Source organism: Dendrobates tinctorius, unplaced genomic scaffold (assembly GCF_039654945.1).
Source record: "Dendrobates tinctorius isolate UK_male_01 unplaced genomic scaffold, ASM3965494v1 ptg000240l, whole genome shotgun sequence".
NCBI lineage: Eukaryota > Metazoa > Chordata > Amphibia > Anura > Dendrobatidae > Dendrobates > Dendrobates tinctorius.
The window spans coordinates 3,584,193-3,612,040 of record NW_027361907.1 but is presented as its reverse complement, the minus strand read 5'-3'; the positions used below and the strand labels follow the sequence as shown (position 1 = coordinate 3,612,040).

General features: G+C 39.4%; 1 protein-coding gene and 1 long non-coding RNA gene across 2 annotated transcripts in view; one reads left to right on the top strand and one right to left on the bottom strand.

Moving 5' to 3' along the window:
* COL4A1 (collagen type IV alpha 1 chain) overlaps positions 1-27,848 on the top strand; it is a 232,061-nt gene that overhangs the window by 121,796 nt on the left and 82,417 nt on the right. Inside the window, exons 11-25 of the mRNA XM_073556826.1 lie at positions 667-702; positions 790-831; positions 7,932-8,012; positions 8,202-8,246; positions 9,110-9,169; positions 10,782-10,826; positions 11,324-11,377; positions 11,624-11,665; positions 11,808-11,901; positions 12,606-12,641; positions 15,664-15,819; positions 17,569-17,664; positions 20,764-20,853; positions 24,093-24,163; positions 25,281-25,472. Of these exons, the coding sequence (XP_073412927.1) occupies positions 667-702; positions 790-831; positions 7,932-8,012; positions 8,202-8,246; positions 9,110-9,169; positions 10,782-10,826; positions 11,324-11,377; positions 11,624-11,665; positions 11,808-11,901; positions 12,606-12,641; positions 15,664-15,819; positions 17,569-17,664; positions 20,764-20,853; positions 24,093-24,163; positions 25,281-25,472 (1,140 nt within the window). The remainder of the gene's footprint in view (positions 1-666; positions 703-789; positions 832-7,931; positions 8,013-8,201; positions 8,247-9,109; positions 9,170-10,781; positions 10,827-11,323; positions 11,378-11,623; positions 11,666-11,807; positions 11,902-12,605; positions 12,642-15,663; positions 15,820-17,568; positions 17,665-20,763; positions 20,854-24,092; positions 24,164-25,280; positions 25,473-27,848) is intronic.
* On the bottom strand, positions 67-21,112 carry LOC141060545 (uncharacterized). Its single transcript, XR_012222719.1, has 3 exons — positions 21,051-21,112; positions 640-720; positions 67-243 (listed from the first exon to the last, which is right to left on the bottom strand). It is a non-coding gene; the product is annotated as an uncharacterized lncRNA (long non-coding RNA).

Genomic DNA, 27,848 nt, shown 5'->3' with positions numbered 1-27,848 from the left:
AAGTTTTGAGATATTTATTTACTAAACAAATATTTACAGTAAAAAAAATTATATTATACATTATATTATATTATACATATTAGGTATTAACACAGCATTTAGGGCTCATTCAGACACCAGTTTTTCATATGCTGTATGTGAATTTCATGAATAGGTCTTGCACCTATGAAAGTCCACGGGGTAATTTACACTTTCTTCAGACCGAAAAGCCTTGAGACTTGCTTGATATTGATCCGAGTGAATCTGGAAAAAATTTGGACAACACAGTGTACTGTCCATTTTTAACCAACTGTATGATAGGAGAAGCTTGAGAAACATCCATTATTTATGGTAATTATTTTTTAATTCAAGAAAAACTGATGAAATTCTGACCACACTCTAATGGTAAAAACTGACACACTTACCAAACGGTTAAAAAACAATGATCAAACTCAGACTATTTTTTGCATATGAGAAAAATCACTGACAGGTGAAGGAGCTCTTAAGCCTCTCCTTAGATACTGTACTTCTACGGTGGATGAAGTGAAGCTCACACCAAAGTTCAGTCTTACCTGGTACATACCATACCCTTTTGGATACTACAATCTATGGTACTATAATATACATCTGCACTATTGTATGTTGTAACTGTATACTTACATTACTTTCTTTATGTCTTGTTTTCAGGGAGCACCTGGTCAACCTGGACCTCCAGGACCAAAGGTATGTATAGGTTATATCCTAATAATAAAAACAGTTAATGTTAGCATAAACTGTCCTGTAAGGATCTTTTATTTTGTACCTCTTCAGGGTCAAATGGGACTTGGTTTTCATGGACCACCAGGTGAAAAGGTGAGTAATGTCTTCATTGTTATAAGTAGATAAGGGGAGATAAATCAGTGCCAGATCAAATAAATTGTGCCCCAAGGCAGTTCAGTTTTGGATTTCACTGTAAGTGGGCCTTGTTGCAGATTTTTTTGTCATTTATTTTTTGAGTCAAAGCAAAGCAAAAAAAAAAGTCTGACATTTGGCTTAATGAAATCATGAAAATTGAGATTCTGATTTGGCTTTTATCCTAAGTCATATTACAAGACTCGTTAAATGGTCGATTGTGACTTGTAGGATCGCTACTACCAACAGGTGGCGCTATAGAGTTCAAGTCCTCTTCCACTCTGAAGAGGCGATTTGCATATTATTTTCCCAGAGGAGCATTGCACGGCGAATAAGCCTCCTTACTTTGACAAGCCAGAGCTGGTATGTCACTCTCCACAAGGAGAAAACGTAATTACCCCTTAGACCTCAGTCCAGAGCCTCGTTAAAGGGTTGATTGTGACTTGTAGGATCGTTACTACTAACAGGTGGCGCTATAGAGTTTAAGTCTTCTTTTTCTCTGAAGAGGCAATTTGCATATTATTTTCCCAGAGGAGCATTGCACAGCGAATAAGCCTCCTTACCTTGACAAGCCAGCGCTGGCATGTCACTCTCCACAAGGAGAAACCTTACCCCTTAGACCTCAGTCCAGAGCCTCTCACCTAGCCAAATCAGTTCTCATACTTTGCACTGACGAGGGCCAATAGCTCGAAACACCATGTCTGCACATTGAGATTCTGATTTGGTTTTTATCCTAAGTCATATTACAAGACTCATTAAAGGGTTGATTGTGACTTTTAGGATCTCTACTACCAACAGGTGGCACTATAGAGTTCAAGTCCTCTTCCTCTCTAAAGAGGCAATTGACCAAGTCTGTCTTTCAAAGTTTCACCTAAACACAATTAAAAAGAGTTCTGATCTAATACTGGTTGCCAATTTTCGCAAATTTGGCATTACTCCTCAAATGCCATTTTGATAGGAGCAGGTTACACATGTCCACCATCCATGGGTCTTCTGACCCAAACTCAACAGCCTTATTTATACCTAAGAGACTGATGATTTGAGGTCAGGTTACATGCGGATGATCTGGACATCACAGTCCTTGCTCAATCCATGAATGTCAGATGTGTGAAATCAGTCTCACAAAAATTAAAATTAGAATCATAGAATCATAGAATCATAGAATTGTAGAGTTGGAAGGGACCTCCTGGGCCATCTGGTCCAACCCCCTGCTCAAAGCAGGATTCGCTAAATCATCCCAGTCAGATGTCTGTCCAGCCTCTGTTTGAAGACTTCCATTGAAGGAGAACTCACCACTTCTCGTGGCAGCCTGTTCCACTCATTGATCACTCTAACTGTCAAAAAGTTTTTTCTAATATCTAATCTGTGTCTCCTCCCATTCAGTTTCATCCCATTGCTTCTAGTCTTTCCTTGTGCAAATGAGAATAAAGTTGATCCTTCTACAATGTGACAGCCCTTTAGATATTTGTAGACAGCTATTAAGTCTCCTCTCAGTCTTCTCTTTTGCAAACTAAACATTCCCAAATCCTGCAACCTTTCCTCATAAGACAGGGTTTGCAGACCGGTCACCATTCTGGTCGCTCTTTTCTGAACTTGCTCCAGTTTGTTGATGTCTTTTTTAAAATGTGGTGCCCAAAATTGGACACAATATTCCAGATGAGGTCTGACCAAAGAGGAGTAGAGGGAAATAATGACTTCACGTGATCTAGACTGTATGCTTCTGTTAATACATCCTAGAATTGCATTTGCCTTTTTTGCTGCTGCATCACACTGTTGACTCATATTCAGTCTGTGATCTATTAGTATACCCAAGTCTTTTTCACATGTGCTGTCACTTAGCCCTATTCCTCCCATTCTATATATGCTTTTTCCATTTTTATTGCCCAGATGTAGTACTTTGCATTTCTCCCTGTTAAAAACCATTCTGTTAGTTGCTGCCCACTTCTCCAGTTTATTTAAATCTTTTTGAATCCTCTCTCTCTCTTCTCTAGTATTAGCTATCCCTCCTAGCTTTGTGTCATCAGCAAATTTAATCAGTTTACCCTCAATTCCTTCATCTAAATCGTTGATAAAGATGTTGAACAATACAGGGCCCAGGACAGAGCCCTGTGGTACCCCACTTGAGACATTCTTCCAACTGGATGTGCAGCCATTTACGACCACTCTTTGGGTCCGATCACTAAGCCAGTTATGAATCCACCTAACAGTTGCCTTGTCCATTCCATACTTAATCATTTTTTCAATAAGGATTGTATGAGAGACTTTGTCAAATGCTTTGCTGAAGTCAAGATATACTATATCTACAGCATTTCCTTGATCCACCCAATCAGTGATACCGTCATAGAAGGAAATTAAGTTAGTCTGACATGACTTATTAGTTACAAACCCATGCTGACTCTGTTTAATCACTTCATTCTTATCCAGGTATTGACATACATGTTGTTTAATAATTTGTTCAAAGATCTTTCCTGGTATAGAAGTCAGACTCACCGGCCTATAGTTACCTGGGTCCACCTTCTTCCCCTTTTTGAAGATAGGAACAACATTTGCTCTTCTCCAGTCTTCTGGCACTTCTCCTGTTCTCCAAGAATTTTCAAAGATTATAGAGAGGGGTTCAAAAATTTCTTCTGCTATCTCCTTCAGTACTCTGGGGTGTAATTCATCTGGACCTGGAGACTTGAATTCATTTAGGCTAGCTAAGTGTTTCCTCACTATCTTTCTGTTTATAGATATCCTGGATTCTTCTATTCCCTTAATAGGACAGTGAATAACAGTTGATGTTACATTTCCTTTCTGAGAGAAAACAGATGCAAAATAGGAATTTAAAAGTTCAGCCTTCTCAACATCCTGTCTTACCATTTCATTATTTTCATCCTGTAAAAATCCTATAGCATCTTTGACTTTTCTTTTACTTTTGACATATCCCCAAAATCCTTTATTATTGCTTTTGACATCTCTTGCAAGCCTCAATTCATTTTCAGCTTTAGCTAATCTGATTTGTGCCCTGCAAGTTCTGCAGACAGCATTATATTCTTCTTTAGATATGCCTCCCTCTTTCCATTTTATAAAGATTTTTTTCTTCCTTTTTAGCATGTGCTTAAGTTCTGTGTTCATCCATCCTGGTTTCCTTAACTGCTTCCTATTCTTCCCTCTTTTCGGAATTGTTAACAACTGTGCTTTGAGAATTTCATTTTTCAAGATTTCCCATCCTTCCTGGACATTTTTGTCTTTAAGGATATCCAGCCATTGGATCCCTCCAATTCTCTTTCTGAATCCCTTAAAATCTGCCTTTCTGAAATCTAACCTTGACGTCTGAGTCTTCACAGGTCTTCCGCCTCTAGTTATCCAAAATTCTAAAATAGTATGGTCGCTACCTCCTAGGGTCCCAGCCACTTTTACCTCCTCAACCATTTCCTCCCTGTTTATAAGGATTAGATCCAAGGTAGCAGTTCCCCTTGTTTTCTCCCTTACCTTTTGGAAGATAAAGTTGTCAGCAAGAGAGGATAAGAATTTCCTTGACCTGTTAGTTTTGCCTGAGAGAGATTCCCAACAAATGTCTGGATAGTTGAAATCTCCCATGACAACTATGTCATATTTTTTGGAGAACTTGGCCATTTGATGCATAAAGAGTTCATCCATATCTTCAGCTTGCACAGGCGGCCTGTAGTAAATGCCTACAATGGTGTCCTTTCCATTGTTCTGTCCTTGTATTCTTACCCAAACAGTTTCCACAGAACTCCCAGTCTCTGAAGCTTCAATCTCTGTGCAGATATACGCGTTTCTAACATACAATGCGACACCCCCTCCTCGTTTATCAAGTCTGTTTCTTGCAAATAAGTTGTATCCTTCTAGTCTTGTATTCCAATCATGTGTATTGTCCCACCAAGTTTCAGTGATTCCAATGACATCATATTTCTTTTCCTGTGTTAGTAGTTCCAATTCTCCTTGTTTGTTGCCCATGCTTTGTGCATTAGTATAGAAACATTTTAGTTTGTGATTGGTTTCTCTTTCTCCAATATTTTTATTAATTAGATTCTTTCGTCTTTGTTCTTCCTTTCCACTTCTAATAGCAGAGTTCTCAATAGCATTTGTCAGGTGTATGGCTTTTTCTGGTCTTTTGCTTCCCTTCCCATGTTGTTCTAGTTTAAAGCTCTCCTTACAAGTGTAGCAAGGCGACTTCCAAATACATGCTTTCCAGTCTTCGTAAGGTGCACCCCATCTCTAGCAAGTAGTCCATCGTATAAGTAGTTCACTCCGTGATCCAGAAATCCAAATCGTTGCTGACGGCACCATCGACGTAGCCAGTTGTTCACCTGCAGAATCTTATTCCACCTCCTTGTTCCATGGCCATCCACTGGGAGGATGGAAGAGAAGACCACCTGCGCTCCCAGTTCTTTCACTTTCTTGCCTAAGTCTTCAAAGTCTCTGCAGATGGTTTCCAGGTCGTTTCTTGCAGTGTCATTTGTCCCCACATGTAGTAGCAGGAATGGGTAGTCATCTGTAGGTCTGAAGAGTCCTGATATCCTGTCAGACACATCTTTAATTTTTGCACCTGGAAGACAACACATTTCTCTTGAAGTTATATCCGGTCTGCAGATAGCGGCCTCTGTTCCTCTCAACAGGGAATCCCCCATGACCACCACTCTCCGTTTCTTCTTCACAACATTTTTCTTTCTCCATCCAGGAGGACTCTGAAGGCGTACAAGGTTGCTGCTTGTTGGCAAAGTCTTATCCTGATGTATTTCTTCATTGTTTTCCTGCGTGAGAGCCTGGTACTGGTTTCTGAGCAGTATGGGTGCTGACTGCCTCCTGATCCTCCTGCTTCTCTGGGTCACATGTCTCCATTCCTCTGTTTCTTCAGGTGCACTTCGAATTTCTTCTCTTTCTGTAACATGAAGAGATAATTCTGCTCTGTCCAAGAACTCTTCACCTTCCTTAATGATCTTCAACGTAGCTAACCTCTCTTCGAGATTTTGCAACTTTTCCTCCAACAGGGACACAAGCTTGCATTTGTGGCATGTGAAGTTTGGCTTTTCCACTGGTAAGTCTGTGAACATGTAGCAAGAAATGCAGCTCACCAAATGGCTCCTGGCCTCTTCCATCTTGAGATTTCTTAAAAACGATGAAGGATGAGCCACTGGGAATATGCAAATGATCTCCTCAAGACTCTTCCCCTGGTTTTCCGATTTCCTCTTTTCAGCTGCAACGGCCAAAACCCAGTGATCGTTGAGCTCGCGGAGACTCTTCACTTATCCCAGAAGGCACTGGGAATATGCAAATGATCTCCTCAAGACTCTTCCCCTGGTTTTCCGATTTCCTCTTTTCAGCTGCAACGGCCAAAACCCAGTGATCGTTGAGCTCGCGGAGACTCTTCACTTATCCCAGAAGGCACTGGGAATATGCAAATGATCTCCTCAAGACTCTTCCCCTGGTTTTCCGATTTCCTCTTTTCAGCTGCAACGGCCAAAACCCAGTGATCGTTGAGCTCGCGGAGACTCTTCACTTATCCCAGAAGGCACTGGGAATATGCAAATGATCTCCTCAAGACTCTTCCCCTGGTTTTCCGATTTCCTCTTTTCAGCTGCAACGGCCAAAACCCAGTGATCGTTGAGCTCGCGGAGACTCTTCACTTATCCCAGAAGGCACTGGGAATATGCAAATGATCTCCTCAAGACTCTTCCCCTGGTTTTCCGATTTCCTCTTTTCAGCTGCAACGGCCAAAACCCAGTGATCGTTGAGCTCGCGGAGACTCTTCACTTATCCCAGAAGGCACTGGGAATATGCAAATGATCTCCTCAAGACTCTTCCCCTGGTTTTCCGATTTCCTCTTTTCAGCTGCAACGGCCAAAACCCAGTGATCGTTGAGCTCGCGGAGACTCTTCACTTATCCCAGAAGGCACTGGGAATATGCAAATGATCTCCTCAAGACTCTTCCCCTGGTTTTCCGATTTCCTCTTTTCAGCTGCAACGGCCAAAACCCAGTGATCGTTGAGCTCGCGGAGACTCTTCACTTATCCCAGAAGGCACTGGGAATATGCAAATGATCTCCTCAAGACTCTTCCCCTGGTTTTCCGATTTCCTCTTTTCAGCTGCAACGGCCAAAACCCAGTGATCGTTGAGCTCGCGGAGACTCTTCACTTATCCCAGAAGGCACTGGGAATATGCAAATGATCTCCTCAAGACTCTTCCCCTGGTTTTCCGATTTCCTCTTTTCAGCTGCAACGGCCAAAACCCAGTGATCGTTGAGCTCGCGGAGACTCTTCACTTATCCCAGAAGGCACTGGGAATATGCAAATGATCTCCTCAAGACTCTTCCCCTGGTTTTCCGATTTCCTCTTTTCAGCTGCAACGGCCAAAACCCAGTGATCGTTGAGCTCGCGGAGACTCTTCACTTATCCCAGAAGGCACTGGGAATATGCAAATGATCTCCTCAAGACTCTTCCCCTGCCATATACTGGCTTCAGTGGTTTATTTGAGGCTCATGATCATTAATACCTATAAGTAGTCATTAATTCCTATAAGTCTAGATCATTCTCAGTTTTTCACTCCCTCTATTTTACAACCTTTTCTATTGACCAAGTGCAAGCGTTCCTTTATATACAGTCATTTCAGCACAATACAATTTTTATTGTGCGATGTTACAAAAAATTGAAATTGAAGAAATTGATCAGTGAATTTCCCTGAGCACAGTTATGATGCTCCTTTACTTGTTTGATGCTCGTTCAAGGGAAAATGCTGTTAATAGTAATTACTGTTTACAAGCATAGTTGAAAAATTCAGCGTAGTTGTCATGCAGTTCGTAAAAGTGATCCAGATGGGAACTAACTGTTTATATATTCAGTACATCTGGTTTGCTAATCAGGCAACTGCATTGAATAGTAGTCAAGAATGCGCTTCCTTTTTATTTTCTATGTATTATACTGCTGACATTGACAGCTTTGAGTAGACTACTTAGGTTAATCAAATATCCATGTGTCTCACCTTAGGAGGACCTTATTAATGTTTTTGTCTTTTGCTTTTAATAATGTGAGCGCTTTGTCATTTTAATCTCATTTTGACAGGGTGAACCAGGACCACCAGGGCCTCCAGGTCCGCAGGGCCATGCATCTGCTGAGAACAGTTCAGTATGGTATCGGGAAAAGGTAATATATCTTTTTATACAATACCATAATCATTATTCTATGTGAGAACTGTAATTTTCAATTTCAGCAAAATTGCAGCAAGAACTGTTGCAGTTTTATCGCAGTTGCCGGAAAAAAAAATTCACCACAGCAGCAAAGTGTGTATAATAATTATTATAATGCTTTGTATGATCTTGTCACACATCACAGGGAGAAAAGGGTATGCAAGGTGATAAAGGTGATCAAGGCAATAGGGTAAGTGTTTCTTCATGGTGTTTTTATTTAACCCTCTTACACTTGGCAGGTAATTTTTTATCCTGTCGATGATGCTGTGGCTCACACCAGCCGGGCATTTGGGGTTGAGAGATAATGATGCTGCTCCACTCACCTAGAGGAGAGCGGCACCTGTTACACTTACAGTCACCACCCATATCAAAGTGCTGAAGAAGAATGTATAGTATGATGTGAGCAGTACTAAGCGAGGGGTAAGGGACGAGAAGGAAGCCATATCATCCAAACTCTCTCCATTGTGCCCTGCACTCAGCAGCTCAGCTGAAAGCAGCTCCCACTACATTAACCTGTGCGTCTGGCTCACCTGCTCCTGCTATACTAACCTGTGATAGGCCAGTGGGGTAACATACTAAGGGATATCAAAGCTGATGACTTTGCATTAAAACTATTATTCCTAATTATTCATGAACAGGGATATTTGTCCTGGAACAAGAACTCTGCCTTAGGTGGATGCATTTTCTATTACAGTCACTGTCCTGGGATGGGCTATCTCCCATTGCAAATGTATTCATATATTTACTATTTACTGTATATATTAGAGATGACCTATTTAATTCTCTCATGTCCCCCTAAAAATACCCGCTGCTTTTTAACACATTGGAGAAGATTGCATCAATAAAAGAAAGTGGATATGACCACAAGCACAACCGAGCAGGCTTCCCCATAATACCTTGCAACTACACATCACATGTCATAGCACAACCAATCAGGAGGGACTATCATATCCTGTATAAAAGCCTAATGCAGCTGCCATTTTAGGCTGGTAAATTTGAATTTCTAAAGATTTGAGCATTCCTTTCTCATATCTTTGTTTATTTTTATTTTAGGGTGACCCTGGATTAAGTATTAAAGGTGAAAAAGGAGAACCCGGAAAACCAGGGCCCAGAGTAAGTGCCACCATTTAAACTTTAATACTGAGAACTAAAAGCATATATATATTCTAGAAACTGCAGTGGGCTGGTGAAATGAAGTGGTACTTCCATCTCAAGATCCTATCCCAATATATAGTAGGTGTAATGGACCACTGATATAAAGTAGTGTCAGCTAGTTGCTAGTGGTTGTAACCATGGATACCTAAGGTCTTGCAATGCCTTCACGTGAGGAAAGCGAGATAACGAATGAGAAAAACTATACTACATTGCTAATTGGAGATATTATTATTATTATTACACCTACTAAATATTGGGATAGGGTCTTGGAAATGGGAATACCCCTTTAATTGTGCTTCATGTTCCATGTGGTCCCAAGGCTCCAAGGACTATCCTTATTCCTTGCATTGTATTAAACTGCCTATTTATTAAAGACACCTCTTAACGTGCCTACACATATTAGATAGAAATTAAATTGATGGCTGAACAATCATTGAAGATGTAATTATCTGTTGCACATATCTTGCACCAACAGTCATAAACATTTCGGTCCATACATGTGTGATGAAGGAAGTCAAGGATAAATGATCTTTTTGGGAATGTTCTGGGCATATTCTTTCATGGAAAAATATATGGTCAGTTAAAATGATTGTTCATTGTTAAATTTCATTTGATGAACATTCCTGTGTTACAATATGTGACAATCTTACTATAATCCTCACGCAGTCCACAGTGTGCGCTGTCAACATTCTCCAGTGCCAAATTCAGGAGCAGGAGATGTGACCACACACATACAACTTGTATACTTCCTGCCACATTCCAACTTGGTTTGTCCAGCCTTGCTCACTTCAACTGTATTGTGAGAGGCGTCGCACGTCTAGTCAGCATGTGATGGCTTGTATCCTAATTGCTTATGCCTGCTCTCAGCACTGGAAAATCCTGACAGCGCGCAGACTGTGAGTTGTGAAGATTTCCAAGTATACAGTCACATAGAGTGACTGCAGACTTTACCAACAAGCCTGGACAATCCCTTCAATCTGAGACAAATGTGTATGACCACCTTTAGCAAGCATAAAATTGGAGGAAGCAAGCCAAAAATCTTTCTTAAAAATCAGACCATAAATATATGCATTGTGATAAAACACTCCGGGATCACCTTTGCTGGGGTCAAAGGCCACGTGGGTTTAGCATGAAACTCAGGTGCACAGCCGGGATTCGGACATAACTGACGCTGGGTCAGGTTTATTTCAGATGAAAGCAAAACATACAGGAAATAAAACATAAAACATATCCTTGCCTGTCCGGCACTAACTAAACAGGATCCGTACTAACTACCAACTGGAGGGCTTCTCCCAGCCAGCCAAACCAGCGTTACCGTAAGCACAGCTTTCACTCACAAGTGTCGCTCACACAGACATGCTCTCTGTGTTCCCCAGGCTGAGCAACTAACACACCACCTGGTATCCTTTTATAGCCGCTTCCCATTACTCATTAGTCACCAGGTGAGACACTGACCAGACTAGGCCACATAGGAAAGGTATCTGGGCGAGATATACCTGCCCTCATCCACTATCCCAACATGATTCTCACAGCATGTTCTCGATTTATATTTTTCATGCCTTTTATTTAGGGAAAACCTGGAAAAGATGGTGAAAAGGGACAAAGGGGACATGATGTAAGTATTTTATTCAAAAATAATAGCAATAGAATATATTATTAGGTAATTTTATGAATTGTTTAGTTATTTTTGTTATATTTGTCCAGATTAAACATGCATGCATCTTCCTCATGTCATATTCGAAGTATAGTGGTCCGTAATAGATTTATGGTTAACAGTATCACGTGTTATGCAAAGGTTAATCTCCCCTAACCATAGAGGGGCTTCCTGCACTGAGTTTTAGCTCTAGCCCCTTATGCTGCATCACTGGTGTGATTCTATAGAAACCTCTATCCCTCGGGAACTACTGCAAGGGGGATTATGTTTTAGTGAAAAATGGTTATAATTTGTAAAGTAAAACAGATAAAACATTTTTTAAATTAATATATTATCTGAAAAATAATATATTTTTTTAAAGACAAATAAAGTATTAAATTAATTAAAACATGTTAGCAAAAGTAATTAAATTGCTGATGTGCAATTTCAGTGTTTAATGTATTTCTTAACATATTTAGGGTGTACCTGGTAGGCCAGGATTTGATGGAATCCGAGGACAGGATGGAGAAAGAGTAAGTGCAATGTGCTCACCCTTAGAGATTTCACAGCACTTCATCTACTTGTTTTTTGTTTTGCAAAAGTATATCTACAGCAAAATCTTTAGTGCACAATATGTATAGAATACTATTTGCTCCAATGTGTAGTGGTAAAAATTGTTAGACTTGTATCTAAGAAACTAAATAATAAGTAATAAAACATTACAGAGAATATTCTTACATTAGATAGAATAGGAAACCACTTTGTTTTTGTTTTGTTAGGGAGAAAAGGGTGACTCTGGACCACCAGGACCACCAGGACTAGTAAGTTGTGGGTTTTGCACATGGATGTTGTTTCATGCATTTATATTCAGTACTCACAGAATTATCTTACAGAAAGCAAAAACATGAATAATTCAATTTTACAGTACAATTGTGTTGACCATTTTATTATTATGTACTTGAGGTAATACATGATGGCCAACATACTGTTACTGGAGAAAAAGGAGACACGGGACCACCTGGTTATCCAGGAAGCAAAGGAGAGAAGGGTGCTAAAGGTAATTAGAATAAGCTGTCAAATGTTTACATTTAGTAACATAGTAACATAGGTATTAAGGTTGAAGGAAGACTTTAAGTCCATCTAGGTCAACCCATATCCTATCCTAACTTGCCCTAACATGTTGATCCAGAGGAAGGCAAAAAAAAACCCATGAGGCAAACAGTAAGCTTCACATTGGGGAAAAAAATTCCTTCCCGACTCCACATACGGCAATCAGACTAGTTCCCTGGATCTACGCAATATTAAGGAAACTAATGTATATACCCTGTAATATTATACTTTTCAAGAAAGGCATCCAGTCCCTTCTTAAATTTTAGTAGGGAATCACTCATTACAACATCATATGGCAGAGAGTTCCATAGTCTCACTGCTCTTACAGTAAAGAATCCGAGTGTGTGAGTATGCTTAAACCTTCTTTCCTCCAGACGTAGAGGATGCCCCCTTGTCCCCGTCACAGGTCTAAGAGTAAAAAGATCATTAGAAAGGTCTTGGTATTGTCCCCACATATATTTATACATTGTAATAAGACCACCCCTAAGCCTTCGTTTTTCAAAACTAAATAACCCCAAGTGTAATAACCTGTCTTGATATTGCAGATACCCCAGTTGTTTTTGGTTCTGAGCTGTGATTTTTAATTTCAGTACCTTATCTAATAATAATAAGAATTTTTTATACCAAACATTATTTGTTTTTATTCTAAAGGTACAAATGGAATACCCGGAAGCCCTGGACAACCAGGTATGGTATAAAAGATATCTAGAAAACCAAAAATAGGGCGCTCTCCTGGAATGTTAGAAGACTTGTCTTTCCTCCTGTGTATAAGGCTCAGAACTTTTCCCTTTTCACCTGCCTTCTCTGTGCTGATACTGGCAGTCCTACACCAGTACTACAAAGCAACTCTCTCATGCTCTTTTTATATCCGTGACACAAATACAGTATGTAAAGGGAAAAGTACTCACACCGATTGAAGAGCACGCTATCCCTCCAATGGATAGAATAATTAAAATATACCTTTTATTGATTTTTTAAAATTAAAGTGCAAGGTGCTCAAGTAACGTTAAACACAACAAAGAAGAACGCATAAATGAAAAAAGCTAGTATTGCCCATCGTTACTGAGTATCCCAATTATCAAGCATATTCATTGGGTACCCAATGAATATGCTTGATAATTGGGATACTCAGTAACGATGGGCAATACTAGCTTTTTTCATTTATGCGTTCTTCTTTGTTGTGTTTAACGTTACTTGAGCACCTTGCACTTTAATTTTAAAAAATCAATAAAAGGTATATTTTAATTATTCTATCCATTGGCTGGTTAAACAATTTGGGAAGTGGATATCCTAGTGCTGTATATATAGCACGCTATCCCTCTTGCAGTCCAACGCGTTTTACCTCTTATTTCTACAAACCATCTAACAGACATGAGTTGATAAAGGTCTCTGGTGAGTTGGTACACTTTCCCAGGCTAGATTAAAAGAAAGATGGACCTTCCTATGCTGGGATAACTAAATTCAAAATTACTTGTATCAATTCAGTGTGATACTAATACTTTTCTATGAATCAATGTTTCATAAAGCTACTTCAACTTGGTGTGGTACCGCAGCTAATGTGAAACATACAGTATATATATATACACACACACCTATATTTATTTATATACTGTATATATACTGTATATGCACAATATATCTATCTATCTATCTATCTATCTAGCAATCTATCTAGCTATCTATCTGTATAGGAACTTGATGAGCATATCTATGAAGTAATGTCATGCAGCCAGTCTGGGTCGTGCCATTGTGTCTGTGGTGAAAATGGGTAAAGCAGATCCATCATCAGATTTCACAATACAAACTGCATGCAGTGTTTAATAGATCTCTTAGACTTGATAAGGATGCTGTATTTTTTATAATCCATGCCTGAATGACTGTGTAATCCTTTATGAAAGTTCAACTTATTCTTTGCCTATGTAGCCTTATTGACAGATCCTCTTGCTGCTGAAAGCTCACACTACACAATATAAGCAGCAAATATCAGTCAGACATGAAGGTCAGAGAATGAAAACTTTGAGACTCATGAGTTCTCTCATTCTACAGACGTAATGATAAAATGCTCAACTTTAAAGGGAATCTGTTAGCAGTTTTTTGCTACCTCATCTGAGAGCAGCATGATGTAGAGAAAGAGGAGCTGAATACATCAGTGTATCCCTTAGATTACTGGGTTCAGCCGTTCTGACACAATCAGGGCTTTTAGATTTACAATGAAGCAGAGCTGAGAAAGCTAACCCCGCCCACACCAGGTTCTCTATAGACTTTGAGGTGCTTAGTTGCTGGACTAGTATAGTCCAGCAATGTTAATTTCTTATTGATAAATCCTTCACAGTTAACAAACAACAGCACGCACTTTGACAAGTGACACATGCCTGAATTCAGTATTTCAGCCTCTATTTCCTACTGTCTTTAGATTATTTAGCAAAAACATGTTGACAGATTCCCTTTCTTTCCCTGAGCTGAAGTTCGGCAGTGACCCTATGTGACTGGAGATTAGCGGATCATTTGAAAGATTAGATTAGTCCCCTCATTTGAAAGATCAAGCTCATGGTCACGTGACACCAGTGTGCAGTGTGCAAACTGGAGATCATCTGCCAGCCAGATTCTCATCAGCTTCTCTCAATAGAACAGTTGAAGTCTCACCAGGTCTGAAAGATCTATTTAAAATGTAAATAATGTATAATATTTTGTATTTTGAAATCTGGTGAAAGGACCACTTTAAATCTCATACATTGTTGGATTCTGAAGTCTTATTTATTGTACGATGCTGAAATGGGGGATTGTTTTAAGTCTCAATAAAGTCTGGAATTAGATGAACTACTAAGTGCTGAAATCTTAGGTCTGATGAAGTTTAAAAACTAAGCATCAAATTATTTTATATTTATAAATTTATAGTTTACATGCAAATAAGAAACTTTTTAAAAATATCTTATTATTGAAATCTGCTGCTTTTTCCTCCTGAACTGATCATTCTGTCACAAAATTCTCAATTCACAGCTAAAATCTGTCTTCACTGAATACATATTTTCTTTTTACTTAGAAGATGACAGTTGATGCTGATAAATTTCTACAGAGAGCAATAACTGTCGTTTCCAGAGAACTTGCAGCAGAATGTCTGTGTCTGCCTCTAGCTCCTCCTTCCTCCATAGAATTTTGAAAGCCACTAACTGTCATCTCAGTAGTTGGAAAATCTTCACTGAATGCAGATTTTACAGATTTTACTCATAAGATGAGAGTAAAAGATCAAATCTGGAGATGGAAGGAGCAAACTTGTCTGATAAGATACTGTAAAAAAGTTACTGTGTGTTATGTATTGCGGTAATAAAAATTAAAATAAAGATTATTCTTTAAGGTGATAAGAGTTTGGCATCAGATGAAGTGTTTAATCCTGAAATCTGGGGTCTGATGAAGGTTTGGGTATTTAGTTTTCTGGATGGTAAAGTGTTTGGTGATAAAGTCTGGGTAGGTGCTGAAGTCTGGGTGATGGACTGATAAAGTAGCTTTAAATGTTTTTGGGTCAATTGTCTTTTAGTCAGTCTGTTGATTTAAAAGCATTAAGTTGAGGTATGAGCTATATTTCAAGGGAAAAAATCAATTATCTTATAAATATAATATATTAGTTGGAACAATCAGAAGTGTTTTTTTTTTTAGATATTTAATATCTTCAATGTAAAACTTTATCTATGCTTGTTGTTTTTGTTATATGTAGGTATTTCAATTCCCGGACCAAACGGGGCTCCAGGATTAATAGGGGAAAGAGGTGAAAAAGGTGAACCTGGAATCCCTGGGTTATCCCTACCTGGACAGAAAGGTAGCGAGGGGTTGCGTGGACCTCCTGGATTCCCTGGTCCACCCGGTGCAATAGGTAAGATGTTATGCTGAGGGATAAAAATGATCTTTTTACTTACATTAGTGGAAATGTAGTTAAATCTATAGACACTGTGAAATACCTTCCAATCAACCTTGCAGCATTTGTTGATTGTGAGCAGAAAGTATAACCTTGAACACATCATATTTTATCCAGCTGCTTCTGTCTTCGGTCGGATCATCAATAAATACTAGTAACCCAGTGTCATTGGAAGCCATGCATGCTCATGCCATCAAATGGCCTCCATCATGTTTTACAGAGGATGTGGAGTACTTTGGATCATCAGCCGTTCCAAGCCTTCTCCATACTCTCTTCTTCCAATAATTCTCATACAGGTTGATCTTAGTTTCATCTGTCCAAAGAATGCTTTTTCAGAACTGGCCTGGCTTCTTTATATGTTTTTTGGAAAAGTCTAATCTGGCTTTTCTATTTTTAAGGCTGATTAATGGTTTGTACCTTGGGCTGAATCCTCTTGTTTTTGTTGTCATGAAGTCTTCTCTTTATGGTAGACTAAGATACTAAAACACCTCCTTCATGAAGAGTGTTCTCCACTTGGGTGGATGTTGTGAAGGTGTTTTTCTTCACCATGGAAAGGATTCTGAGCTTATCCACCACTGTTGTCTTCTGTGGATGTCCAGGCCTTTTACGTTCCCAAGCTCACCAGTGCCCTCTTTATTTTTTCATATTGTACCAAACTGTTGATCTGGCCACTGCTAATATTTCTGAGATCTCTCTGATGGATTTTTTTTCTCAGTAAAATGATGGTCTGTTTCTGTTACATTGAGAGATCCTTTTTCAACATGTTGTGGGTTCACAGCAACAGCTTCCAAATGCAAATGCAGCACCTTGAATCAGCTCCAGGTCTTTTACCTGCTTAACTAACGATGGATTAACAAGGGAATAGCCAAGGCAGTCCATTAAAGCTTTTGAGATAATTATTAAATAACTTTTGATCCCTTATTTAAGAGCTCTAATTCCTAAACCCTTGCACCAATTAGGATGTGATACCCTCAAATTAAAGCAGCGAGTCTGCACTTTAAAATCATATTCATTATATAACTGTATCTTGAATATGCTTTGTTAAACAGCTAAAATACCAAAACTTGTCTCATTGTACAAATAATTCTGGACCTATATATAAAATCAATAACTGTGTCCCGATATGTACTCGATTCATCAAACTAAACTGTTCAACCTGTATCATTACTACAGGTTGGGCAGTTTAGTTTGATGAAGGACACAGTGATAATGTGGAAAAGCAACCATTCTCAAAGGAAACGCTGGCTATACATATGCCTTCACATGGTCAAGCACATATGCCTTTCACCTGCAGCTGTGCTAGTCAGTAATACATTTTACTTGTCCTTTCAATCTTTTTTAAATCTGTTTTACATTATAATTTCTTTATTCTTCATATCATTGTTTTGCACACATATCATATATGCAGTAGGACTATATATCCGGACATATACAGTTACTGGCTGGTGACCGGTTAATGTATCATTATATGAATACCTTTATTTTGTATAAAAGATGGCTGGTCCATACTCTACAAGTAGGATTTAACCTTTTGTGTCTACCATATTTCCTCATATATTCTGGTGAGCATGGCCCTCACTTCTCTTGTTTGAATTGTTGAAGTATGTGTTACTCTGTAATGTCTGACTATTTGTGCATGTATCAATTGTAAAGTGTTGCGGAATATAATATGTTGGCCCCATTAAATAAAATTGTTATTATTGATAGACCCTACACAGGAATGCATTCCAGGACGGCCTGGTGAACCCGGATCCCCTGGAACTCCAGGAGAACAAGGCTTCACTGGGGAAAGGGGTCAGAAAGGTACAATTTTTGTTTTATGTCTAAATAGTCAAAAAATATATAATTTGCAAATTCTTACTCACTCTTCAGTTATTAAAGTCAGTCAAAAAGTTTATAAAGAACATTTTTATTGTATTATTACTTGTGGAATAACTAGCAAGGAAAATCTGAACCATTTAGTTGAAGATACAGTAATAGATCATGAACAATGAGGCCTCATTCAGATATCAAACAAGGAGAAATTCCAGCTCTATGGTGCGAAGAAAAATTTATTTATCAGAAATCCAAGGATAATTTCAGACATCAAGTATAATCTACAAAATCCATCAAAACAATGTAGATCTACGCATTTCATATGAGAATCACCCTTCATCATGAATAAGGATGGTACTCATCTGAAACGTGTAGATCTACATTGTTTTTATAGATTTTGCACATGACATTTGATGTCTGAATTTTACCCGTGGATTTCTATTAAATAAATTTTTCTGAACACTGTAGAGCTGGAATTTCTCCTTGTTTGCTATCCACCATGTCTGAACAGCACATTTCCTTGCTCATGAGTATTGGAGTGCTGTTTTGAGGGTGAGCGAAGCACTTTCTATAGATCTCATTCAGACATCCATTTTTTCCTTCACATTTTTGAGAAACAGATTGTCATTTTTCAGTGTGCTAGATCTATTTTTGATGTATGTGTAAATTTTTACAATCCATGTGTTATCCATTTTTTATATGACAATTAAAAAGCTTGTAAAGGTTTTTCAAAGCTCTTCTAATCCACAGCTCAGTCACTAGTGGTCAGCAGTAGGATGTCACATGGATAGCATCCAGGTGCTATACATTTCTTTTCACTGACCCATTCCCTCCAATGGGCAGGCTTGATCTGCAAATCCGCAAATTTAAAATCAAAGTAAATATACTCAGTGAGGTATTTTTATTAATAATTCAGCCGTCACTATTCAATCAGAGTGGAAGAAACACTGATCTTGCAGTCTAACAGAATAGTGAAGGGCAGGCTGCACCGATTAGCAGCAGTGGTCAGGTGACATTGTTCATGTCAAGTGACTAAAGGGGAAAATGGTGCTGAGATTGTAGGAAATCTGCCTGTCTGAGATTGATTTGAGGAATGAGCAGAAACAGTGGAATAGAGTATTTTTATTTTAAGTTCCACCTTTAATTCCCTACTAATAAGGGTAGTAAAGGCTCATTATGGTAAAGGCTCTTTTGGTGAAGGGAATTTTTCATGCTATAAGTTAGGGTGGGCAGCATGGAAAAGAGGCAATGATGCTCCTGAGCTGGGCTTATCATACTGCCTTTGGATCAGTGACAACCAGTATAGCAGATTATGAAGAAAGGCAGATGGGCAACCAAGACTGGGATCACTGGATACAGCTCTATCAATTGTGTATATTGAGCAGAAACAGTAAAGATATATAAGTAAACTAGTACCATGCTTGCAGAAGTGCAGTTAAACACAGGAATAGCAGAACTGTAGGCAAACTGTTAACTTGCTTGCAGATATTCGGTGGTAGTAACAGTAGAGATGTATAGGCAAACTAATAACTTGATTTCAGAGATGCAGTTACACACAGGAATATTAGAGATACGTAGGCAAACTGGTAACTTGCAAAGCTGCAATTACTCACAGAATTAGCAGAGGAACAAATATGAGCAGCATCAAAATAGCAGAGACAAGCTTGTTAATATAACTTGATACATACATTTAGAGTGCAATAGCCCTGGAAACTGCTGGAGCGAGCTTGGAAGTAGTGGCTAGTTGCTAGACTGCAGACAGGGAAAATAATTAAACACCTGGCAGGAGTAGATTGTAAAGGAAAATGATGCTATGTCCACGAAAAAACTTGGTAGCAAGATGCCATATATCCTAAATATTCAGGTGGTTGCTAGCTGCCTGAGCTGATCTTAAAGAGCCTAAGATGATGACTAGGGATAAGCGATATTGCCCAATATCGTATCGGAATTCCGATTTCCGATATTGGAAAATATCGGATATCAGAATTTCCGATTTCCGATATCAATGCAAGTCAATGGGAGAAAAAAATTGGAATTACAAAATGACCACTACAGTGTTATATAATGGATAAAATGGAGGGGAAACACCTTAGGATAATGGGGAAGGAGTTTGCAGAGGCAGACGAGCAAAAAAATCGCTAGAAAAATGCACAGAGCGAAAGCTGTAGCAGAAAAACTGGTCGCCATCTTCTTAACAGCGGTGTTTTTCTTTGGGTTAGGATTAGTTGGGGTAGGGTTTGGGTTTATGGTTAGTAGGGTAAGGGTTAGGGATTAGGGTTAGGGGTTAGGGTTAGTTAGGGTTAGGGTTAGATAGGGTTAGGGTTATGCTTATGGTTAGTAGGGTTAGGGGTTGGGGTTATGGTTATGGTTAGTAGGGTTAGGAGTTAGGGTTAGTAGGGTTAGGGGTTAGGATTAGCAGGGTTATGGTTAGGGGTTAGGGTTAGTAGGGTTAGGGTAAGGGTTAGGGGTTAGGGTTAGTTAGGGTTAGTAGAGTCAGGATTTACAGTTAGGGTTATGCTTATAGTTAGAAGGGTTAGGGGTTAGGGTTAGTAGGGTTAGGGTTTAGGGTTATGCTTATGGTTAGGGTTAGGGTTAGTAGGGTTAGGGTTACGGTTATACTTATGGTTAGCAGGGTTAGGGTTTAGGGTTAGTAGGATTAGGGTAAGGGTTAGGGGTTAGGGTTAGTTAGGGTTAGTGGTAAGGGTTAAGGGTTAGGGGTTAGGGATAGATAGGGTTAGGGGCTCAGAGGCTGAAGGATTATGGGATTTCCGATTTCCGATGTGAAAAAAATATCGGAATTCCGATATCACAAGTATCGGGCCGATTTCCGATATTTCAATATCGGAAAGCTCATCCCTAATGATGACATAAGAGGTGCTTGCTTGGCTACCCCAGTAACAAGGTGTGCACTAGCATAAAAGGTGCTGGCCATAGAGTAAGGAAACAAAACCCGCTGAAGGAGCCAGGACTTGTGAGTAACAAAAGGATTGTATAGTAGTGCGTCACATGGTATCATGCAATTAACAGGTTTTTAAATGTGCACCCTTGCTATTATGATATTAAAAATAATTTTCATTTTGCATATAGGTGACAAAGGAGATGCTTGCTCTACTTGTGACACATTGCCATCATCTCTACCAGGACCACCAGGGCCTCAAGGTCCTCCTGGCGAACCAGGTATGATTTCTGCCATTATAGTGTATCAAACCTCCTTGTCTTGGTAAAGAAAAAAACTCAATTGAAGAAAAATGTGCATGCCCTGAGGGAAGAACCAATTGTTTTTTCGCAAAGGTTCACTTTTTATGTTCATTTACTGTAGCTTACATATATTGGCTGGTTAAAGGGCATCTGTCATATTAAAAATTGTTACTTACCTGCAGATATATGGAGTGGGTCTGCAGGTTAATAGCATTAAAATCCTGCCTCGCTGTTTTACTGGAGCTGTGGCTACAGAGAGGAAATACATTTACAGTTGTTATAAAAATTCCTTCCCGACTTTACATACAGCAATCAGACTGGTTCCCTTGGTTAACATTCCAAAACACAGAAACTAGTAACTGTAAAATGTAATGTCATATTTTTCAAGAAAGGCATTCAGTACTTGCTTTAACATTTTTTTAGCAACTCAAGCTTTCAAACATCATGTGGCAGAGAGTTCCATAGCCTAACAGATCTTACAATAAAGAATATTCAATTGCCATTTCTCAGCCCAATCCTCTATCTTACACAAATACCCCTGTAATATTAAACTATCACCCTGTATGTTGATTACCTTGCAGAGTTTAGTATAATTTGCAAGTATTCTACTCTGTATGCCCTCTACAAGGTCATTAACCCTTTTCCAACGTTGGTCTTAATAGTACGCCCATGTCGGACTCCCTCCCATTGATATGGTCTCCGGCGGTGAGCCCACATCTTTCCCGGCACATGTCAGCTGTTTTGAACAGCTGACATGTGCCCGGAACAGCAGCGGGTGGAATCGCAATCCACCCGCAGCTAATAACCCGTAAAATGTCGTTGTCAAACACTGACAATGGCATTTAACATGAGCATCCAGCAATCGCGCCGTAAATCTCTCATCGGTGACCCCCGTCATGTGATCGCAGGTCACCGATAGGTTGGCACACAGTGGTCGGCGCTCAAGTGAGTAATTCTGCTACATACAGGTGATCTGATCATTGCCTGTATGTAGCAGAGCCAATTGGGTTATGGCAGCTTCTAGTCTCCCATGGAGACTATTGAAGCATGCCAAAAGTAAAAAAAAATGTTTTTTAAAATATTAAAAAATAAAAAAAATAAAAATTCAAATCACCCCCCCATTTGCCCCATTCAAAATAAAACAATAAAGGAAAAATCAAACATACACATATGTGGTATCGCCGCGTTCAGAACAGTCTGGTCTATCAATAAAAAAAGGATTAACTTGATCGCTAAACAGCGTAGTGAGAAAAAAGTCAAAACGCCAGAATTAAATTTGTTTGTTCGCCACGACATTGCACTGAAATGCAATAACGGGCGATCAAAAGATCATATCTGCACCAAAATGTTATCATTAAAAACGTCAGCTCAGAGCGGAAAAAATAAGCTCGAGATCACGAAAAATGGAAACGCTACGGGAATCGGAAAATGGTGCAGTTTTTTTTTAACAAAGTTTGGATTTTTTTTTCACCACTTTGATAAAAAATAACCTAGACATGTTTGGTGTCTATGAACTTGTAATGACCTGAAGAATCATAATGGCAGGCCAGTTTTAGCATTTATTGAACCTAGTAAAAAGGCAAAACAAAAAACAACTGTAAGATTGCACTTCTTTTGCAATTTCATCGCACTTGGAACTTTTTTCCCATTTCCCAGTACACGATATGTTAAAATCAATGGTGTCGTTCAAAAGTACAACTTGTCCTGCAAAAACCAATCCCTCATATGGCCATATTGATGGAAAATTAAAAAAGTTATGGCTCTGGGAAGAATTGGAACAACAAACAAAAACGAAAATACCTCCGGTCATGACTGGGTTAATAAATATATTAAAAAGAAGAGGGCCCAATTCTGACCCCTGTGGTACCCCATAAAATGGTACCTGTGTTGGAAGTGAGTTGGAAAGTTATTTGGTAAGGGATGTACCCATTGCTGGACCAGGTTTTATAACATTTACTTGGGTAACTTCTACACTAGCATCCACTCTTCAAGTCCCACTCAGCCAGTGTTATTGTTGCATATGGCACTGTGCTTAAATATCAGAGAGGCTTCCCTAGGCCACTAACTGGGCAGCTGCTCAGAAAGGGTGAGAGTAGGGCACAACTTTGCAACAACCTGCTGGTTGTCAAGTGTAAGGACAAGAGGGAAGCCCTTATCTTGTCCACAATGCACCATGACAACAGCACCCCATCACTTATACAAATTAGAATGAAATCCATTATTACTGCATCATGTATGGTCCTCAGAGTGCATTACACAGGGACCGAAGTAGGATTAGTAACTAGGAACACTCACTAAATATTGGAATACGATAAAGACAGAGTGTACATCCAAAAATAGATAAAAAATATAATTTTTTATTCAAATATAAATACAATCTCATAATATTGCCAAAGCATAAACATGGAGTTCATGAAAGAGGGGAAAAAGACAAGCAAAGAACATGTAAAACCCGGGCCTTGACAAAATACATGTATAGAGGTGGGAGAGTGGCAGCATACATTCATCTAAATAGAATACATCACGGCTGCCGCTAAGGATACAAATGGTAATGTAAGCAATAAATATTTCACTGCTAACAGGTGATAAAGTGTATGTGTGATAAGGATTAAACCCTAAAGTCCCTAAGAAAAATGTGGGTGATTACAGGGAGATCCTAATAGCTAAAGTAAACTTCTAACAGCAGTCTGAGATGTCCAAAATTGCATGAGGTAATAATAAAGCCACTCTTACCCATAGTCCCTCTACACAGGATCCCGGAACACGCAGCCCCAATGCGTGTTTTGCGTTGGCTTCCTCGGGGGGGGGCCAGAGTGGCTTTGTTATTACCTCATGCAATTTTGGACATCTCAGACTGCTGTTAGTAGTTTACTTTACTGATGACCTTACTTACTGTAGGAACAAAGCTGCAATACCTGAGAGTGGCTACTACACATTGAATGGATCTGTAACGTTCAGCTGTTTTCATAATTTTCATCTGGCTACTGTTGGATCTGATAACAACTGATTGATGTGGGTAGCAGGCGTTGGACCTTCAGTGACTTGCTACTGATTAACTCATGTAAGGATAGGTCATGAGTACTGAAACATGGAAAACCGCTTTAAATTGGAAGTCCACTTTTTTGCATATGAAATTACTTAACACCAAGTATATATATATTTTTTTTTAAAGCTGATAATATTAACCCATTCTGATAATATATACATGTATTTTTAAGGTATTTCTGGTCAACCCGGAAACAAGGGAGACAGAGGAGAACCAGGCTATGATGGCCCCCCAGGTTCACCTGTAAGTATTGAGTATTTGTTAACTAGTTAAGGCTGGTTTCACATTAGCGTTGAAACAACACTGCGCACTGTGTCGGTAAGCCCCGCCCCGATCCGGCTCCCTGCCCGCCCCATCCGGGATCACCGCCTACTATCGCATTTGCACGCATGCGATGGGCGCACCCTATCTTTAGCATAGGGTGCGCAGATCGTGCGCAGATCATGCGCTGCCAGTGTGAAAGTAGCGTGCTGCGCACTTTTGACGGTGCGCCGTGCGCGCCGAAATGCAACATTTCGGCGAGCACGGCGCACCGTCAAAAGTGCGCAGCACGCTACTTTCACACTGGCAGCGCATGATCTGCGCACCCTATGCTAAAGATAGGGTGCGCCGATCGCATGCGTGCAAATGCGATAGTAGGCGGTGATCCCGGATGGGGCGGGCAGGGAGCCAGGGCGGGGCTTACCGACGCAGTGTGCAGCGTTGTTTCAACGCTAATGTGAAACCAGCCTAAGAAGTGCATTCCTAGTGCCTCTTCTGATTAGTAGGCCAAATAGAATGTCATGGTTGATATAAATAGTAGATAAGTAGAAGTAGGAAGTAGTGGATCATGTGTTCTTAAATAATAATAAAATAATGAGTTGTACATCTTCATTTTATATTATGTACACACGACTTTCAGGAGGATTTCACCTGGAGCCCACCTGAGAAGCACATAATCACAGCAATGTGAAAACAACTTGCTGATCATAAATTCAGTCTTTCTACAGCTTCTTTTAACCAATTCCGGCTTCTAAAGTCATGAAGTTGTTAAAAGAAGTGACTGGTCCATTCTTTTAGTGTCTTCTGCTCATGAAATAACTGCTAGTGGCAAAGCTGCTGCAATAACGACAGATATGGCGCAAGAGAGGATGCTTCAGGGAAAACACTGCCAGCGTTTTCTTAAAGCATCTTCCTGTAGCAAAAACTATACGAGTATGCTGGTGTCTATAACATGACGTGTGCTCATGCCCTTATTATCTGAGCACTCAGAAAGATTTTACTGCTGTAAATTGCAAGATATGATGGCTTAAGCCTTCTTTAATGTTCTGTTTCTTCTTCTACTTAATAATAATAATAATAATAATATATGTTTTTGTAGGGATCACAAGGTATACCAGGTCTTATGGGGAGACCTGGAGCAAAAGGATCCCCTGGTGAAGTTTATTTTGAACCAAAACTAAAAGGAGATAAAGGAGATGCTGGTTTACCTGGGCTGACAGGTACGCCTGGTATAGAGGGAAGGCCGGGAAGAGATGGTCAGCCTGGACAACCAGGTCCCAAAGGTGTTTCGGTATGAGAAATTTATTTTTAGCACATTTTCTGTCTAAAGACTAAAGGTCCCATATGTCAAATTGTTTCATTGCTTTGATGTTAATACAGTATGTAGAATATAATTACTGAGTTTTTCTTAAAATGCGTCAACTATTCTTTACAACATTTTGGTGGTGGCCGTATTGGAAATACAATTTCCTTCCGGTATATACTGTAGCAGGATGTGTGCACTTTCTGGAAAATGAAATGATATTCAATCAAACAATTCCGAGAGAAATAACATTATTGCAATGTCCATGGCATTATTTCAGACTTTATTACAGTGTCCATATAGTACACGTCCTATTTGTGAAACCGGAGCATGACAGGGGAGCTGCACAGAGAGTTTTATCTGTGTAAAGTTTTATTTACCTGCATTAAAGGGGTTGTCCAAGATATTTTTTTATTTTGTTTGAATCACAAGGGCCAAGGATCACAACATTGACCCCCAATCAGCAACAAAAACGATTCCCTTCATTGTGCATGTGATGTTACACCCTTCATACACTTACCCAGTCAGCAGTATACTTCTAGCTGACATCAAACTTGAGAACCTTTACTCACATCAAAGAAGGAGAGATTCTGATTTATAAACATAAACTACATTTTGCTCAAGAACTTGATTAACTGTACATTCTTATTTTATCAGGTACAATGCTTAGGGAATACATCTTTTGTTTTTAATGAGTTACTAGCTTCGAGGAATGAAATACTGCAGAATGATAATGTATAGTATATAAAGGGCTGAGAGGAATGCTATACTGCAGGATGATAATGTATAGTATATACAGTCATATGTTAAAGTTTGGGCACCCCTATTAATGTTAACCTTTTTTCTTTATAACAATTTTGGTTTTTGCAACAGCTATTTCAGTTTCATATATCTAATAACTGATGGACTCAGTTATATTTCTGGATTCAAATGAGGTTTATTGTACTAACAGAAAATATGCAATCTGCATTTAAACAAAATTTGGCCGGTGCAAAAGTATGGGCACCTCAACATAAAAGTGACATTAATATTTCGTAGATCCTCCTTTTGCAAAAATAACAGCCTCTAGTGGCTTCCTGTAGCTATTAATGAGTTCCTGGATCCTGGATCAAGGTATTTGTGACCATTCCTGTTTACAAAACAATTCCAGTTCAGTTAAGTTTGATGGTCGCCGAGCATGGACTGCCCGCTTCAAATCATCCCACAGATGTTCAATGATATTCAGGTCTGGGGACTGGGATGGCCATTCCAGAACATTGTAATTGTTCCTCTGCATGAATGCCTGAGTAGATTTGGAGCGGTGTTTTGGATCATTGTCTTGCTGAAATATCCATCCCCTGCGTAACTTCAACTTCATCACTGATTCTTGCCAAGAATCTGCTGATACTGAGTTGAATCCATGCGACCCTCAACTTTAACAAGATTCCCGGTGCCAGCATTGGCCACACAGCCCCAAAGCATGATGGAACCTCCACCAAATTTTACTGTGGGTAGCAAGTGTTTTTCTTGGAATGCTGTGTTTTTTAGCCTCCATGCATAACGACTTTTTGTATGACCAAACAACTCAATCTTTGTTTCATCAGTCCACAGGACCTTCTTCCAAAATGTAACTGGCTTGTCCAAATGTGCTTTTGCATACCTCAGGTGACTCTGTTTGTGGCGTGCTTGCAGAAACGGCTTCTTTCGCATCACTCTCCCATACAGCTTCTCCTTGTGCAAAGTGCGCTGTATTGTTAACCGATGCACAGTGACACCATCTGCAGCAAGATGATGCTGCAGGTTTTTGGAGGTGGTCTGTGGATTGTCCTTGACTGTTCTCACCATTCTTCTTCTCTGCCTTTCTGATATTTTTCTTGGCCTGCCACTTCTGGGCTTAACAAGAACTGTACCTGTGTTCTTCCATTTCCTTACTATGTTCCTCACAGTGGAAACTGACAGGTTAAATCTCTGAGACAACTTTTTGTATCCTTCCCCTGAAAAGCTATGCTGAATAATCTTTGTTTTCAGATCATTTGAGAGTTGTTTTGAGGAGCCCATGATGTCACTCTTCATAGGAGAATCAAATAGGAGAACTACTTGCAAGTGGCCACCTTAAATACCTTTTCTCATGATTTGATACACCTGGCTATGAAGTTCAAAGCTCAATGAGGTTACAAAACCAATTTAGTGCTTCAGTAAGTCAGTAAAAAGTAGTTAGGAGTGTTCAAATCAAGAAAATGATAAGGGTGCCCATACTTTTGCATCGGTCAAATTTTGTTTAAATGCAGATTGCACATTTTCTGTTATTACAATAAACCTCATTTGAATCCAGAAATATAACTGAGTCCATCAGTTATTAGATATATGAAACTGAAATAGCTGTTG